This window comes from Poecile atricapillus (assembly GCF_030490865.1).
Source record: "Poecile atricapillus isolate bPoeAtr1 chromosome 36 unlocalized genomic scaffold, bPoeAtr1.hap1 SUPER_36_unloc_4, whole genome shotgun sequence".
Classification (NCBI taxonomy): Eukaryota; Metazoa; Chordata; class Aves; order Passeriformes; family Paridae; genus Poecile; species Poecile atricapillus.
Genome location: NW_026708994.1, coordinates 121,313 through 138,667, shown reverse-complemented (window position 1 = coordinate 138,667; position 17,355 = coordinate 121,313). Strand labels below are relative to the sequence as shown.

Sequence of the window (17,355 nt, the reverse complement as noted above, 5' to 3'; positions counted from 1 at the left end):
AGAAGACAAAGTGATGCGGCATTGCTGAAACTCAAAGGGACCCTCGCTCCTCCTCCCGACATCCCCAACTCACGGCAACCCCTCGGCCCCTTCCTGAAGGCCACCCACACAGCCCCTTTACGTGGAAAAGGCTCCGTCTCACGGTCCCGTAACGCTTCCGCCGGGCTCACGGGAGCGGCGAAACAGCTGTGCCGGCCGGTTGGCGAGGGGATCTCGGCGAAATGCGACTGGACCGCCTAAAGCACGCAAACAAGAAGGGACGTTTGGCATTGCACCAGAAACTGAGAGCCCAGCAATAACAACAGTTTCCCTCTACCGGTAAATGCTCACCTTGCCCGCTTCACCTTGACTGCTGCTAGCCAGCTTCACTTCCTAAGAATAAAGACAAAGAGGAGACCTGTAACACAGGGACCGGTTCCAGTTGCCCTGCAAAGACATTGACTTACCTTCTCGGGGGAACCCCCTTACCCTGGATGGGGCGCTCTGCCACCGATTTCATCCGTGTGCATCTGAAAGAAAGCTGAGACAAAAGTCAAAGTGCTGCAGGGTAACTTCACAGCTCCTGACATCTTGTGTCAATCTAGGAACACCCTCTAGACTCCAACTACACCCTACATTACAAATGCCAAATTACAGGGGCCTGGGACTTGGCCTTTTACACCTACACCCAGGCTGGGCAGCAGGACAGAGCAGCTCCGGGACAACTACACCCAGACACCCGTGACACACAAGACAACAGACGAGGGGACACAACGGGGAGACAAAACTCTGGGCCACAAGAATGGCCGCAAGGACCGAGAGAACGCGGAACGAGATGAGCCGGGTGAGAATGAAGGCGAGCTGATGAAGCACGCAGAACCCGGGAGGAAGAAGTTGCTGACGGACTGACGAACTCCAGCAGCTGCCAAGACGGATGCCCGAGAATCTGAGGGCCACAGTCCCCTACCTATCTTTGTGTTTCTTCAAGACCTAAGCCGCAACAATGGATCCTCGCGGCGCACGGCTGTTGACACAGCTCGGAACAAGACCTCTAAAAGACATCCGATCGGATGCTTTTAAAAGAGAGACGTGATTCCAAGGCCTCTGCGAGCTCCTGAGGCAAAGCTTCGATGGTATCGGGCTGAAGAGCCCAGAGATCGGAGATGCGAGGAGTGATGCCGGGGTTTCTGGTAAGCCCCCAGAAGAGATAAGGCGAGGCACATACAACACGAGAGGCACAAAAGACACAGAAGGCACGACGGACAAGTGATACAACACGCCCCGGGACTGCTCTGTCCTGCGCACCTCAGCACTGTGAACAAAAGTGAGGCTCTCCCTTCACGTGGCCTAAGGGGCCACAGCCTGGACCTCCCCATCCCCAAAGCTGACTCAAATATCCCAGGTCCAGAGTCCCGACCCGGCACCCCACTTTCAGCCCCTCTGCAATTCGCAGCCTTCGACTTAGCTCTCGGATGCCCGGCAGGGTGGATCCACATGGAGCGCCAAGGAAGGCCGTCTCGCCATCTGGGAAGTTCCTGCCATCGCCAGGCTGCCGTCTCTTGGTCAGCTACAATAAATAAAACAGAAAATCAGCGGCTGATCTTTGCAGGGCATCAGCCAAAACCCGACAATTCCGTGACTCACGGTCTCCCGTGAACGGCCACGTCCTGAGGCCGCGCGCTTCGGCCACGCCGGGAGCCGGACGCCGTCATCGCAGGGCGCGCCTGAGTTAAGAGAAGACAAAGTGATGCGGCATTGCTGAAACTCAAAGGGACCCTCGCTCCTCCTCCCGACATCCCCAACTCACGGCAACCCCTCGGCCCGTTCCTGAAGGCCACCCACACAACCCCTTTACATGGAAAAGGCTCCGTCTCATGGTCCCGTAACGCTTCCGCCGGGCTCACGGGAGCGGCGAAACAGCTGTGCCGGCCGGTTGGTTGGCGAGGGGATCTCGGCGAAATGCGACTGGACCGCCTAAAGCACGCAACAAGAAGGGACGCTTAGCATTGCACCAGAAACTGAGAGCCCAGCAATAACAACAGTTTCCCTCCACCGGTAAATGCTCACCTTGCCCGCTTCGCCTTGACTGCTGCTAGCCGGCTTCACTTCCTAAAAATAAAGACAAAGAGGAGACCTGTAACACAGGGACCGGTTCCAGTTGCCCTGCAAAGACATTGACTTACCTTCTCGCGGGAACCCCCTTACCCTGGATGGGGCGCTCTGCCACCGATTTCATCCGTGTGCATCTGAAAGAAAGCTGAGACAAAAGTCAAAGTGCTGCAGGGTAACTTCACAGCTCCTGACATCTTGTGTCAATCTAGGAACACCCTCTAGACTCCAACTACACCCTACATTACAAATGCCAAATTACAGGGGCCTGGGACTTGGCCTTTTACACCTACACCCAGGCTGGGCAGCAGGACAGAGCAGCTCCGGGACAACTACACCCAGACACCCGTGACACACAAGACAACAGACGAGGGGACACAACGGGGAGACAAAACTCTGGGCCACAAGAATGGCCACAAGGACCGAGAGAACGCGGAACGAGATGAGCCGGGTGAGAATGAGCTGATGAAGCTCACAGAACCCGGGAGGAAGAAGATGCTGATGGAATGACAAACTCCAGCAACTGCCAAGACGGATGCCCGAGAATCTGAGGGCCACAGCCCCCTACCTATCTCTGCGTTTCTTCAAGACCTAAGCCGCAACAATGGATCCTCGCGGCGCACGGCTGTTGACACAGCTCGGAACAAGACCTCTAAAAGACATCCGATCGGATGCTTTTAAAAGAGAGACGCGATTCCAAGGCCTCTGAGAGCTCCTGAGGCAAAGCTTCGATGGCATCGGGCTGAAGAGCCCAGAGATCAGAGATGCGAGGAGTGATGCCGGGGTTTCTGGTAAGCCCCCAGAAGAAATAAGGCGAGGCACATACAACACGAGAGGCACAAAAGACACAGAAGGCACGACGGACAGGTGATACAACACGCCCCGGGACTGCTCTGTCCTGCGCACCTCAGCACTGTGAACAAAAGTGAGGCTCTCCCTTCACGTGGCCTAAGGGGCCACAGCCTGGACCTCCCCATCCCCAAAGCTGACTTAAAAATCCCAGGTCCAGAGTCCCGACCCGGCACCCCACTTTCAGCCCCTCTGCAATTCGCAGCCTTCGACTTAGCTCTCGGATGCCCGGCAGGGTGGATCCACATGGAGCGCCAAGGAAGGCCGCCTCGCCATCTGGGAAGTTCCTGCCATCGCCAGGCTGCCATCTCTCGGTCAGCTACAATAAATAAAACAGAAAATCAGCGGCTGATCTTTGCAGGGCATCAGCCAAAACCCGACAATTCCGTGACTCACGGTCTCCTGTGAACGGCCACGTCCTTAGGCCGCACGCTTCGGCCACGCCGGGAGCCGGACGCCGTCATCGCAGGGCGCGCCTGAGTTAAGAGAAGACAAAGTGATGCGGCATTGCTGAAACTCAAAGGGACCCTCGCTCCTCCTCCCGACATCCCCAACTCACGGCAACCCCTCGGTCCCTTCCTGAAGGCCACCCACACAACCCCTTTACGTGGAAAAGGCTCCGTCTCATGGTCCCGTAACGCTTCCGCCGGGCTCACGGGAGCGGCGAAACAGCTGTGCCGGCCGGTTGGTTGGCGAGGGGATCTCGGCAAAATGCGACTGGACCGCCTAAAGCACGCAAACAAGAAGGGACGCTTGGCATTGCACCAGAAACTGAGAGCCCAGCAATAACAAGAGCTTTCCTCCACTGGTCAATGCTCACCTTGCTCACTTTGCCTTGACTGCTGCTAACCGGCTTCACTTCCTAAGAATAAAGACAAAGAGGAGACCTGTAACACAGGGACCGGTTCCAGTTGCCCTGCAAAGACATTGACTTACCTTCTCGCGGGAACCCCCTTACCCTGGATGGGGCGCTCTGCCACCGATTTCATCCGTGTGCATCTGAAAGAAAGCTAAGACAAAAGTCAAAGTGCTGCAGGGTAACTTCACAGCTCCTGACATCTTGTGTCCATCTAGGAACACCCGCTAGACTCCAACTACACCCTACATCACAAATTTCAAATAACAGGGGCCTGGTACTTGTCCCTTCACACCTACACCCAGGCTGGGCAGCAGGACAGAGCAGCTCCGGGACAACTACACCCAGACACCCGTGACACACAAGACAACAGACGAGGGGACACAACGGGGAGACAAAACTCTGGGCCACAAGAATGGCCACAAGGACCGAGAGAACGCGGAACGAGATGAGCCGGGTGAGAATGAGCTGATGAAGCTCACAGAACCCGGGAGGAAGAAGATGCTGATGGAATGACAAACTCCAGCAACTGCCAAGACGGATGCCCGAGAATCTGAGGGCCACAGCCCCCTACCTATCTCTGCGTTTCTTCAAGACCTAAGCCGCAACAATGGATCCTCGCGGCGCACGGCTGTTGACACAGCTCGGAACAAGACCTCTAAAAGACATCCGATCGGATGCTTTTAAAAGAGAGATGTGATTCTGAGGCCTCTGAGAGCTCCTGAGGCAAAGCTTCGATGGCGTCGGGCCGAGGAGCCCAGAGATGCGAGGAGTAACGCCGGGGTTTCTGGTAAGCCCCCTGAAGAAACAAGGCGAGGCACGTACAACACGAGAGACACAAAAGACACAGAAGGCACGACGGACAAGTGACACGACACGCCCCGGGACTGCTCTGTCCTGCGCACCTCAGCACTGTGAACAAAAGTGAAGCTCTCCCACCGTGTGGCCTAAGGGGCCACAGTCTGGACCTCCCCGTCCCCAAAGCTGACTCAAATATCCCAGGTCACAAGTCCCGACCCGGCACCCCGCTTTCAGCCCCTCTGCAATTTGTAGCCTTTGACTCAGCTCTCGGATGCCTGGCGGGGAGGATCCACACGAGGACGCCCTGGAAGGCCGTTGCGCTATCCGGGAAGTTCCTGCCATCGCCAGGATGTCGTCTCCTCGTCAGCTACAATCTAGAAGACCAAATATCAATGCAGGATCTTAGCGGCACATCTGTGAAAATTCAGCACTTACCTTCTCTAGAGAACGCCCAGGTTCATGGGCTGCACACTTCACCTCACAGGGAGGCAGAGGCTTGCTTCACAGCAGTATTGGCTGACACAGCCAAATTACCACCACCTCAAGAAGGGGAGGAAGACTCTCCAGTCAGTGAGGGACAGGGAGCCCAGGGTACCCCAAGGATGGAAACCCCAGCTTATATGACAGCAGTAGGCCCTAGCACCCACTATCTCTTCCTGGCTGGCCCTAGCACCAGGGGTACTGCCTGCAGCTCTCAGGGGTTCTGGCACTCTGCTGCTTTAGGGTTCCTGCCTGCAGCTGCCTCACGGAAATGGGGGCACTGTTAGGGCTGCTGTTCAGGGTTTGGGTACACCTGAACTCTACCTTATATCCCAACCTGTACCCCTTTTATTTTCAATGTTTGTCTACAGCCCTCAAGGTTTTGACCTCTGAAGCCCTCCCTCAACCTCTCTGTGTCACTGCCAAGCTCCCCCACTGAACCCTACAAACTTAATTAGAACCCTACGCTTGCAACCGGGGATGCTCCTTATCCATAGGCCCCAAGAGATGTCCATTAGCCCGGACCAGGCAATCCACAGTTGCTCCCTACCCTACCTAAGTTTGGCCCTGAGACAGGGCAGAGGCTGACAGAGCCGAACTCTTTGCGGAGGCTAGGCACGAAGCCCTGCCAACCGCCGCCTCGAGGAGGGGTAGGAGCAATCCCCGGCTGCGGAGGGACCGAGAGCCCAGGGTGGGGCGGGGCGGGAAACCCCCTGTTTCCCCAACCCTACGGATCGTCCCCCCACTATCTCCTGGCTGGCCCTAGCACCAGGGTACTGTCTGCAGTACCAGGGGTTCTGGCACTCTGCTGCTTTAGGGTTCCTGCCTGCAGCTGTCTCAGGGAAACGGGAGGGCTGTTAGGGCTGCTGTTTAGGGTTTGGGGTGGGGTACACCTGAACTCCACCTTACCTATACCCCTTCTTTTCACTGTTTGCTCAGCCTTTTTTTTTCTTGGAATTCTTGTGACAGATTGAGGGCACTGGGGAGGGACTGCCAAGGTGAAATCAAAAGGGAAAAGGAGAAAGATCACCCCTGCAAATCCACACCGGCTCAGCTGTTCAGGTGCTGCTTCCTGGCAAAAAGCTTTGTCCATCACCACCTCCTTTAAGCAGTGCTCCGGATCCAAGTGCATCCAGGTGCTCCCCCAGACCCTATGAGATGCTCTCACCGTCACTCCATGAGATGTCACTGGGAGCCCACCAGAAAGTTCTCTCCTCCGGCAGATCCATGCCGATGTTGATTTGCCACTCGTATTTGGCCCTGTAATAACGGCAAAATTGTTGCCCTCCGTCAGGTACGTGTTGTTAGACACAGGTTTTTCCATAGCCATCTTTTCAAGAACTGGGTGCCATCCCTGCTTGATTGCTAAATTATCCATAAATTCTGGAAAACCTAAATGAGAAAAAAAATCTAAGACACTGAGGAGTTAATATGGAAACCTTTATATCATTAAAGTAGTATGTTTTGAAATAAAGTGAATTCTTCCAGTCCAACTGCAAAAATCCAATTTGTAAAAATAAAATAGCCAAAAACAAACAGTATCAAGTTCCCTCCAATATCATCAATAAAATCACAATACCTCCACCAACCAAGGGAAAAAAATCTTAACCTAGAAAAAATCTGAACCCCCTCAAAAAGATTCAACACTAAAACACAACTCATCCTAACACTTCAACTAACAATACTAAAATAATTTTTCAAAACAAATATAAAAACCCTTCTAAAATCTACTGGTCTTTTCTCCACAACAAAAAAAAACCTCCTTTAAAATCAATTTAAAAACGGACTGAAACCTGCTTTCTATTAAGAAACACATTCATTTTAAAACATTTCCTCCCAGTTTGTCTCAAACCTTTCCAAGGTTTGGATCCCGTTCCAGTGCACCAGAACCAAATCAACCTGCTCTGGCTCTGGAAACATCAGCGACACCAAACCCAGAGCACGAAGCACCTCGCCGCTCCTACCCCGCTGTCCCTCGGCCCTGCTCTCTCGCGTCCTACGCTGCAGAGCGCTGGGAGCCAGGTTCAGCCCCGAGAATTGTCGCATCCATTTCCTCGGACATTCCAGCTTCCACGGGGATATTGCGGGGACCCCCTGCATTCCATTCCCTAGTACAGCAGCAAGACAAAGTTCTCCCCCAGCCCGCGTCTCCAGAAAATCGTGTACAAGCCTTAAACAAGCTCCGAGGTTTGAGAAATACGGTCTGCCCAACAAGCCCAACTCTGCATCCAGAGGAAATGAACATCACAAACAGATTCATGCACACCAGATGCACGGGACGCTGTCAGCTTGGACCTGCAATTAACTCGGCAATGGAAAAACCTGAGCTCGAAACCCTCACGTCAGGGTGCAAAAGGTATTGGACACAGTTTCTAGAAGGCGCCACATCGTTATTTAAAGGCGCGGCTCGGCTAAAGAGCAACACCGACAAAGCCCCGAGACAAAAAGGCCGGAAGGTCGGGCTTTTCCCCCTCCCCTCCTCCCAGCGGCTTTTGCCAGCGCACTCTGAACCTGACGAGCCACGAGTGTCCCCCTGCGGCCCTCGCCGGGACTCGCTCCCGGGCTGGCGCCGCTCCAGGTGCGGGGGGACCGGGGGAGCCACGCGAGCCCCGGCAGCGGCGGCACTCGGCACCCGGGGGCGGCCCCGCGCTCCCGGCCCAGGACGGAGCGCGGCTCCCGGCAGGAAAGCGGCTCCTCCGGCGGGCGGGGGCGGCCCCGGCCCCGGGACAGCCCGGCCCGCCCAGCGGCACCGGGACCGGCCCGAAGGGACCCCGGCGGTGCCCGAGCCCCGCGCCCGGAGCGGGCGGAGCGGCCGGACGGACACAGCTCCGCGCCGCGGCTCCCGCCTGCCGGCCCGGCAGAGCTCACCTCCCCTCCACACGGCTCTGTCGCTCCCCGGCAAGATGAAATCAAAAAGGAAAAGGAGAAAAGTCCCCCCTGCGAACCCGCACTGGCTCACCTGCTCCGATGGTGCTTCCAGACACAAAGGTTTGTCCCTCGGCACCTCCTTTAAGCAATGCTCCATGTCCAAGTGCATCCAGCTGTTCTCCCAGACCCTATGAGATGGTCTCGGTATCGTTCCATGAGACACCCCTGGGGAGCTCACCATAAACCCCTCTCCTCCAACTGCTCCGTGCCCAAGTGAACTGAGGGAAACCCTCCCCCTAAAACAGCCCCGGGCAGGACCCACCCGTTCCTTACCATAACTGCTCACACCTGGAGCTGCTCTTGTCCCCTCATCAACCTCACTGCTCACACCTGGGGCTGCTCTGAGCCCTCATCATCCTCACAGTTCAGTTTGTGCTGTTGCCATCCTACGGGTGAGGGCAGGGGCAGAAGTAACTTGTTGCTCATTCCCTGGACAGCTCATTGTCTGCACCTGACACACGGGGGCACCAGGCTTTCCTTGCTATGGATGAGGACACCTCTCCTCCTCCAGGTGCCCAAGGCTGAAAATGGAATTCCACCTCCACAATTCCATGTGTTTGAGTTTCATAATTCCCAATGTAATTCCCCATGGATCATAAGACATCACCTCTAATTTTTCCTCTAGAATCACTGCTGACGTGCCTTTCTGTGGAAGTGTTTAACACATCGATGCAGAGTTCAGGGGCTCGTTTATGGCTTATCCTGACGAGCACAAAGGAAATCCAAACACCCATAATTACAGGGAAATATGGATAAAGTTTATAAATACTCCTCTTCCCTGCAACTCCCTGGCAACCTCCCATTGACCTTTTACACTTAACCTCTGAATTTTGACGTTTGACTCTTGACTTTAGCTCTCTGAAGTTTGATTCCCTGATAATTGACCTTGAACCACATAACCTTGGAAAATTAACCCATAACATTGGACCTTGGACCCTTTACTCTTGGTCTTTGAACCCTGACCATTCACATGTGACCCCTGAAGTTTGAAACCCTGACTTTTCACTTTAACCATTGACCCCTGATCTCTGAGCTTCTGCCCTTGACCTCAGCCCTTTAATATTAAAGCACTGTATTTAAATAATTTTTTAAACTTATATTTATAGTTATTTATATTTTTCTATTCTTATATATAATATAGATTATATTTCAATAACATACATAATATTACTTATATTTTGTGTGCATATTTATTTACATCTATATTATAGATTTTCTGTTGATATATGTATTTCTATTTTTAAATTTATAAATTTATTATGAATTTATATATTTCTCTTTATATTTTTCTATTTTTATGGGTTTTTTTAAATTTCTATTTGTTTATATTTTAAACTATGTAAATTCATTAACCTAACACATCAGAATGACAAAAATATAAAGCATTAGTCAACGCTGATACGCAGTACACACTAATCTCTATGGAACTTATACATATAAATTTCAATCTGTAGACTTTAATATGTGATTTATACATGTATTTTATACACTAATTTACACGCAATTAATACATGTGGAAACCAAACCTATTTCTATTACTGACAAAACAAAATCATAACACTAGAGGGCCAGTACCTATAAAAAAACCAGAACAGCTCCACAGGTTTTTGGATTCTGCATCCAGCCCTCCCAGGGAATTTCCTGGCAGCTCGGGGTCCCCTCTGGGCAAGGGTACCCAGCACAAGCCCTCCCCATTCCCCGCTCACCTTGCTCCTCCAGCGCAGCGCCTGCCTCCCTCTGCCGGGGACCTCGGCGTGCCCCAAGGGACATGGGAGCCCCCCAGTGCCCACCCCGTCCCCCTCAGCCTTTGCTCCTCACCCCCAAAGAAGGCACAGAACAACTCCAACTGCCCTGGACAGCAGCACCCTGCTTTATGGGAACCCTGTCCAGGTCTAGACCCCCCCCCAAAAAAATGAGCTGTGCTGCAACAAGAAAGGGGGGCAGGTCCCAGAAATCCCTCCCTGAAACCCCAGGCACAGGCCAGAGGCAGAAAGAGGGAGTGGCGGCAGAAGGGACAAAGGAAGAAAAGAAAGACTTGTTCTGGTATTTTACAAGTGGGTTACCGACCTTTCCTTTCTATGGATAAGGACACCTCCCCTCTTCCTCAAGGCTGAAAGTGGAATTCCACCTCCAAAATTTCACGTGTCTGAGTTTCATAATTACCAATGTAATTCCCCATGCAGCATAAGCCAACACCTCTAATTTTTTCTCTAGAATCATAGAATCAGCTGACTTGCTTTTCTGTGGAAAACTTGCTTTTCTGATGTCAAAACACATCGATCGAGAGTTCAGGGGCCCGTTCATGGCCTATCCTGACAAGCAAAAACAAAATCCAACCACCAAGAATTACACGGAAATATGGATACAGTTTATAAATACTCCTCTTCCCTGCAACTCCCTGGCATTGATCTCTAACCTTGGACCCTTCACCTTTGACTCTTGACTTCTGCCCTTCGAAGTTTGATTCCTTGATAATTGACCTTTGACCACATAACCTTTGAAAATTAACCCGTAACATTGGATCTTTGACCCTTTACTCTTGGTCTTTGAACCCTGACCATTCACATGTGACCCTTGAAGTTTGAATCCCTGACTTTTCACTTCAGCCATTTGCCCTTGACCTCGGCCCTTTGACCAATGACCCTTGATCTTTGACCCTGCCCCAACATCAATATCACTGACCTACAGTGATTTCAGCATATGAATCCTACCGTAGTTATCTCACCCTACAGTGGCAATCCCATGTTCAGTCTCTATCCCAGCCCCACAGTGATTTCAGCTCCAGCTGAAAGTTCCATTTCATAGATCCGGCTCCAGTTCATCGTTCCCATTCAGCAGTTCCATGCCCAGGTGCATCCGGGTGCTCCCCGAGCCCCTGCGAGATATTCCAACCATCCTTCCTTGAGAGACCCCCCGGAAATCCCCCCTCGGCTCCTGCCCACCAGCAGCTCCCCGCTCAGGTGTCCTCAGGTAGCCCCCTGCAGCAGCACCCGCCCCGTCTTCATCCACAATTCGGGGACGTGAGAGAAACGAGAGTTTTATTTCCGAGGAAGCGCCCGGTCACCACAGCGGGCGCCACACTGCCATAAAGCACAGCCGCCGCGCTGTCCACTCCTGCCAAACTGCCGTAAAGCATCCACCCAAAGCCGCCGTGCCGATCGTGCTGCCGAAAAGTGCCGGGGAAGATGGCGGCCGTGACGGTGTGGGAGTCGCGGGCTGGGTCAGGCCCCGCCGGGCCTCACCGGGAATGGACGGCGGAGCCCGTCAGCACCGGCGTGAGTGGGGCGGGGGGCGGCGGGAGGACCCACTTGGAGGGCTATGTAGTCGCGATGGGCTTACGGGGGGTGGGGGTGTTGTGGACCAAGAGAACCCGCCGTGGGGTGGAGGGAGCGGGCTGTGGGGCAGAGGGTCCTCGATGTGCGGCTGAGGGTGGAGTTGGGGCTGGGTTTGGGGCAGAAGGGGCTGGGGGCAAGGGCTAGCGGAGCAGAGAGTTCGCTGAAGAGTGCGAGAAGGAGAACGGGGTCAGAGGGACCCCCCTGGAGAGGGGTGCTATGGGGCACGGTGTGGTTTCTCTGGGAAGGGGGGCAGTTGCTGTGGGGCCGGGAGTTCTGTGGAAGGACGATTTCTGTGCGGCAGGGGAATTGTGTGAGGCGAGATCTGCAGTGGGAAGGCGGTTTCTGTGAGGCAGGGGCTGCTGTTGGGCCGGGACTTGCAGCGCACACCTTCTCTGCCTTCCCCCCAGACCACCATCATGGCCGTGGAGTTCGATGGAGGCGTCGTCATAGGGGCCGACTCCCGAACCACCACCGGGTGAGTGCCATGGGCCGTGACATCATCAGTGCCCTCACGGGGATCCGGGACGGTGTGCTAGGGTTGTCACTCTTGTCACGGTGTCATGATGATGTCACTGGGAAGCCAAAGCTGCAGGTAGGGTGCCAGGTATCTCAAGATATCAATGTCACACTTGACAGGCATTTTCCTTCACCAATATTATCCAACAATCCTTTATTTATGTGGAATAATTCCTGCAAAAACATTCTCAGGTTAAAGTTTGTGATCTTGGTCCCAGTTTCTCTCCACAGATCTCATTTTTTCTTGGCCAAATAGTTTTTCCTCTTTTAGGGGGAGTTTTCAGATCCCACAGAACCATTCCCCGGTGTGGTGATAAAAATTGGATTTTAATCCCGTGTTAAAATCGCCCAATCCAAAGGGCTTCCTGCATCCTTCTAAGTAATGTAATTCTTAATTCATCTGTAAAATATGGGACACTTCCCACACTATATTTGTTATCATCTTTGGTCCATTATATGGAAAAATTCTTTCCAGTGCCTCAGATCTTTGAACAAAACCTGAATTATTTTTATTGATATTCCATCCTGGTAATCCTGTAAAATCCATTTCCCAGCGTTCCCTGGGGGTTATCCCTGCCTTTCTGGGATTTCCTCCCCTATTATTTCTTTTTGTTGTTATTACCGCAGCAAATCCTATATTTCTAAGTCCCGTGCCTGCAAAACCTGGCACTTTGTGCCCAAAGAAATTCCAGCATCTTCCTGGGACCAACACCTGCTTTCCAGGGTTTTCTTAGCATCTCCAGCGCGTTGCTCCTCTTGCAGTGTTACCTTGGGGGGTTGTTACGGTAACATCACACTGCTATCACCTCCAGCAGCCAGGCTGCTGCCACAGTGACATCACCACGGTGTCCCGCAGGTCCTACATAGCCAACCGAGTGACAGACAAACTGACCCCCGTCCACGACCGAATCTTCTGCTGCCGCTCGGGCTCGGCAGCCGACACTCAGGCAGTGGCTGATGCTGTGGCCTATCAGCTGGCCTTCCACAGGTACCCCCCATGGGGCATGGGGTAGGGTCAGGGAGGCTGTCAGGACAACCCCCAGCCCGACACCTGGCCCTGCCCCACAGCGTGGAGCTGGAGGAGCCGCCGCGGGTGCGCACAGCCGCCCGCCTCTTCCAGCAGAGCTGCTACCGGTACCGTGAGGAACTCAGCGCCGGCATCATTGTCGCTGGCTGGGACCCACGGCGGGGGGGACAGGTGGGCTCCCTTTAGTTCCGGTGTCTCCTTTTCTGTCCTCTCTGCTGTCCCAGCATGTCCCTTTTTCTTCCCGAGTGTCCCCTTTTCTGTCCAGGAGTGTCTCACTCTGCCCCACATCTCCTTCTGCTTCCTGGTATCCCCTTCTCTGCCCTACAGCGCTCACCTCTGCCCTACAGTGCTCCTCCTTTCTGCCTCATAACCCCATCTTTTCCCTGCAGTCCTCTCTTTCTGCCCCGCAGCCCCCTCCTTTTCCCCAGAGCACCCTACAGCCCCCGCTGTGCCCCCCAGGTGTACGTGGTGCCAATGGGAGGGCTGCTCTTGCGCCAGCCCTTCGCTGTGGGGGGCTCAGGAAGCTCCTACATTTATGGATTCCTGGACGCCACATTCCAGCCGGGGATGACCCGCTCCCAGTGCCAGGAATTCGTCGCCCGTGGTGGGTTTGGGGGATATTGGAGAATTCGGGGTGGGAGGTGGGAAGGGTCCTGAGAGGGGGCTTGGGGTCCTGGGAGAGGATCTGGGGGTACAGAGGAGTTTGGCTGGCATTGAAGGGTTTGGGCGTGTCCTGGGTAGGCATTTTGGGAACATGGAGTGGTGTAGGGGTCTTGGGAGAGGATTTATGGAACACGGAAGAGTTTGGGGGGTCCTGGAAGAGGATTTCGGAGCACAGAAGAGTTTGGGCAGCACTGAGGGGTCTTGGAGTGTCTTGGGGATTTGGGAACATTAATGGTTTGGGGGGTTCCTTACCTGTGTTCCCCCAGCACTGGCCCTGGCGATGGTGCGGGACGGCTCCAGTGGGGGGGTCATCAGGCTGGCGGCCATCACCGAGGAGGGAGTGGAACGGACGGTCCTGGCCGGCTCTGACCTGCCCTGGGGTGATGGTGGCCCCCCTGTTTGAGGGAGAGCCCCCCCCGCCAGGACCCCCGAATTTGGCAGGGGAGACAATAAACAGCTCTGCTGCCTCCGGTGGATTTTCTTGGGGTCTAGCTTTGGAGTCCCCTGCTGTCACGCAGTCCCTGGTGGGGGAAAGGCCACACCCACGGTGTGACAGACACAGACCCCCCCCCCCCCGCAGTGTGACAAAGATAAAGCACCCTGCAATGTCTGTAGGTCTTGCTTTAATTACATGATCACGATCCATGATTCATTAACAAAGCGCAGGGTGGAGGGTGCTGGGGGAAGGGCGGGGGGGAGGGGAAATCTGGGGGGCTCTTGCCCCACGCTTTGACCTTGATACTGGCTGGTAACAAAACCCCCAGAGGGGTGGGAAGGGGGCACATGGGGACGGCACCCTACAGTTTCTATAGGGCTGCCCCATAGGGACAAGACATCCCCTGCTGTCCCCATGGGAGGGATCCAGTGCCCCTGTATCAGGCCCAGGGCCCCTCCATAGGGCCCCAGGGCCACTTCATAGCCTTGATGGGGGTGGTCAGGCACTCCTATAGAGTCACCTAGCCTCCAGCCCCTGGTGGGGTGGGGGTCAGGCACCCCCACAGCACCTGAGGGAGAGGTCAGACCCCCTCAGAGCCCACGGGATGGGGTCAGATCCCCCCGACCCCCCCCCCCCCCCCCGGGGGGTGTCAGGCACTGAGGAAGAGCCGCTGGTACCACTTGTTCATCTGCTCAAGAAAGATGAAGGTGAGCACGGTGTGGGGGCCCAGGCGGGCATAGTAGGGGGTGAAGCCCTTCCAGAGGCTGAAGAAGCCCTCATACCGCACCACCTTCAGCAGCACATCCTGTGGGGGGAGCAGTGTGTCAGGGGGAGGGCGCCCAAAAATAAACCTAAAAAATGGCATGGATGCCTTTCCAGAAGAATGGGGAACCTTCTTGAAATAACATGGACGCACTCAAGAAGATGAGGAAGCCTGCCAAAACTATGAGAAACCTTCCAAAAATGACAGGGATCGCCCCTCCCTCCCACAAGATAACGGGGAACTTTCCCAAAATGCTAGGGGAGCTCCCCAAAATTATAGGCATCTCCTCAAAATTACCTGAATTTTTCCCCCCGCCTCCAATGACAGGGAACACCCCAAAAATCATGTAAACCCCCCCTCCCCCCAGTTGAAAGGGAACTCCCAAAATTACAGAGGAGCCCCTCCTAAACTGATGGGGACTCCCAAATGGTGTTGCCTCCCAAACCCTGCTCACTCACCAGCCCATTGCGGTACTCGGGTTTCCCGTCTATTGTCCGCATGTTCTGGATCCTGTTGGGGGAAATTTTGGGGTTAAACAGGCGGTTTTGGGGTGACCATGTACCACATTTGTGATTATCTAAGGGCGAGCAGGGGAGCAACCCCCCCACCCCCCAAATGAACCCACCGGGTCTTGACGATGTCGACGGGCATGGAGGCTGCCGTGGTCACCAGCCCACTGATCATGCTGGCACAGAAGTGGCACAGGATGTCGTCACGGAAATGCCCTGGGGGCACCCAAAAACATCAGAGGGGAATGGGGGGAGAGTGGACTAGGATTTATAGGATTTCCCCATGGCAGACCCACCCCCTGAACTCACCAGAGTCAAGCAAGAATTGTTTGGATTGGGAGTATGAGGCAAGTTGGGCAGCGTTGACCACCACGGCACGGGCCATGGTGGGGATACAGCCCTATGGGAAAACAGGGTGTTTGGGTGAGTCCTGTGTACCCCCAGACCCTGCCACATCACCCGCTGCATTCCCACTTTCCTCCACAGACCATGCTCTCCTCACCACAGCTGGAGACACAGCACTGGGATGGGAGACAGGAGTTTGGGGGATACCCAGCTTGCCCCCCCAGAGCATGAGGACACCCCCAGATCCTTGGGGAGGCAGCAGGGGAGTCATGGGAGGATCTTGGGGTCCCACAGCTCCCACTTACCCTCCACAGCGTGAGCACCCCTTCCTCCCTTGCCATCCTCACGAGGGCGTCAAACACGTTGTGATAGCCGCGGCGCTCACCAGGGGGCAGCCTGGGATTCGGGGCAAAAAAACGGGATTTTGGTAAAAAAAGCAGAGAGGGGGGCAGGTGGGGACGTAGATACTTGTGGTACGGTTGGGGGCTCACCTGCCATCAGCTGTCATGCGGATGAGGGCCACCTCAGCTGGGGTCCCCACAAAGGCCCCCGCAGCCCCTGCCGTCATTCCCATGGCTGCCTTGGCGAGGAATGGAGGGGGGGTCCCATCAGCACCGCCAAAACGCTCCAGGAGGACGCTGTAGATGCCCAGGCGGGTGGTGGTGTAGGTGGCCTGGCGTAGAAGCCCCGCTGACAGCCTGTGGGGACACAGAGAGTAGGGAGGAGTCCCCAAAATGGGGGGGCAGGAAAGAGCTTAAGGCTCGTAGGTGCTTGGAGTTTTGAGGGATCTGTATCCCCTGACCAGCAACCTCTTGCAGCATGGGACTGACCCCAGGGCATGCAGGGACAAGAGGTTTCAAGGGGATCCCAGGGGGTTCGGGAGTTCAAGAGATGTCCCAGAGATTTGGAGGTCCAGGATGGTTGCAAGGGGGTTCTGGGGGGCCCATACCCCGTGTAGATGCCTCTCAGTCCCTCGTGGCGCAGGATGGACCCCAGGGCGTGCAGGGACGTCCGGTACTCACGGCCCTTGGCCCCGGCCCCGCTCAGCTGCATCCGATTCTTCACCAAGTCCAGGGGCTGCACAAAGACTGTAGCCCCCATCCTGAAGGAAGGGGGTCGGGGGACCCCAAAAATACTTGAACCCCTCTCCACAGCTCCCCAAATCCACCCACAGCCCTCTCAGAGGAAACCTGGGTGACGAGGAAGTCTGAAGGAGCTTTGGGGATCTGTGGGGGGACACAGAACGGGTGTGAGGGGAGCTGTATGGGATTTCGGGAGGTTTGAAAGGGTGCAGTGGATTTGAATTTATTTTGGAGGGCAGTGGTGGGTCTGGAAGGAAGCATTTGAGGGATTCGGAAGGGATTTAGGGGAGGCTATGGGGGGGTAATGATCGGGATCGGGGGATATTAAAGGGTTTGGAGCGGGGGGCTGAGGGGTTAGGAGCGGCATCGGGGGTGGTTCAGGGGTGACCTGAAAGGTCTGGGCAGGGGGATGTCGGTTTGGGAGTGCGGGATCCCGGTTTTGGCGAGGAGCGGGGGTGTGAGGGGGGAGGCTCTCACCCGGCCAGGCCGCCGAAGAGAAACTTCACAGATTTCGGGGAAGTCTTGGGTCTCTCGGCCGCCGGCGCCGCCGCCATGACGGCCGGGCCCTGGTACCGGGGGCGCGGGGGGGGCGCGGGGTCCGGCACCGGCGGCGCCCCAAGGTGACTCGGGGGGGCGCGGCGCCAGTGCGCCTGCGCGGGGCGCTTGCGCGGCGCCGG

General features: G+C 55.2%; 2 protein-coding genes and 1 long non-coding RNA gene across 4 annotated transcripts; 1 reads left to right on the top strand and 2 right to left on the bottom strand.

The window, feature by feature from the left end:
- Window positions 1-43: 43 nt before the first annotated feature.
- LOC131574121 (uncharacterized) lies at window positions 44-1,703 on the bottom strand. The gene is made up of 4 exons (XR_009276384.1): window positions 1,624-1,703; window positions 447-1,546; window positions 331-372; window positions 44-236 (listed from the first exon to the last, which is right to left on the bottom strand). It is a non-coding gene; the product is annotated as an uncharacterized LOC131574121 (long non-coding RNA).
- A 9,419-nt stretch (window positions 1,704-11,122) lies between these two features.
- On the top strand, window positions 11,123-14,019 carry PSMB6 (proteasome 20S subunit beta 6). Its single transcript, XM_058828499.1, has 6 exons — window positions 11,123-11,277; window positions 11,745-11,812; window positions 12,710-12,841; window positions 12,922-13,051; window positions 13,340-13,484; window positions 13,810-14,019. The coding sequence occupies exons 1-6, from the start codon at window positions 11,188-11,190 to the stop codon at window positions 13,944-13,946; spliced, it is 702 nt and encodes a 233-aa protein (XP_058684482.1). The 5' UTR covers window positions 11,123-11,187; the 3' UTR covers window positions 13,947-14,019.
- A 127-nt stretch (window positions 14,020-14,146) lies between these two features.
- Window positions 14,147-17,355, bottom strand: SLC25A11 (solute carrier family 25 member 11). Of its 2 annotated transcripts, XM_058828497.1 has the most exons (8): window positions 17,156-17,351; window positions 16,546-16,698; window positions 16,088-16,294; window positions 15,902-15,992; window positions 15,561-15,651; window positions 15,368-15,467; window positions 15,201-15,252; window positions 14,147-14,784 (listed from the first exon to the last, which is right to left on the bottom strand). In XM_058828497.1, exons 1-8 carry the CDS (start codon window positions 17,230-17,232, stop codon window positions 14,629-14,631), a joined length of 927 nt encoding a protein of 308 aa, XP_058684480.1. In that variant the 5' UTR covers window positions 17,233-17,351; the 3' UTR covers window positions 14,147-14,628. The 2 variants fall into 2 exon arrangements, with proteins under 2 accessions (XP_058684480.1, XP_058684481.1); XM_058828498.1 differs by lacking the exon at window positions 16,546-16,698 and having other exon boundaries at window positions 17,156-17,355.

Bases quoted from the DNA above. Each gene is read 5' to 3' on its own strand.
- PSMB6 (XM_058828499.1), top strand. From the start codon at position 11,188: ATGGCGGCCGTGACGGTGTGGGAGTCGCGGGCTGGGTCAGGCCCCGCC. The intron at 13,052-13,339 runs GTGGGCTCCCTT...TGTGCCCCCCAG, and splicing joins ACCCACGGCGGGGGGGACAG to GTGTACGTGGTGCCAATGGG. The intron at 13,485-13,809 runs GTGGGTTTGGGG...GTGTTCCCCCAG, and splicing joins CCAGGAATTCGTCGCCCGTG to CACTGGCCCTGGCGATGGTG.
- SLC25A11 (XM_058828497.1), bottom strand. From the start codon at position 17,232: ATGGCGGCGGCGCCGGCGGCCGAGAGACCCAAGACTTCCCCGAAATCT. The intron at 16,295-16,545 runs GTATGGGCCCCC...GTGTCCCCACAG, and splicing joins CTGAGAGGCATCTACACGGG to GCTGTCAGCGGGGCTTCTAC. The intron at 15,993-16,087 runs GTGAGCCCCCAA...CCCGAATCCCAG, and splicing joins CGCATGACAGCTGATGGCAG to GCTGCCCCCTGGTGAGCGCC.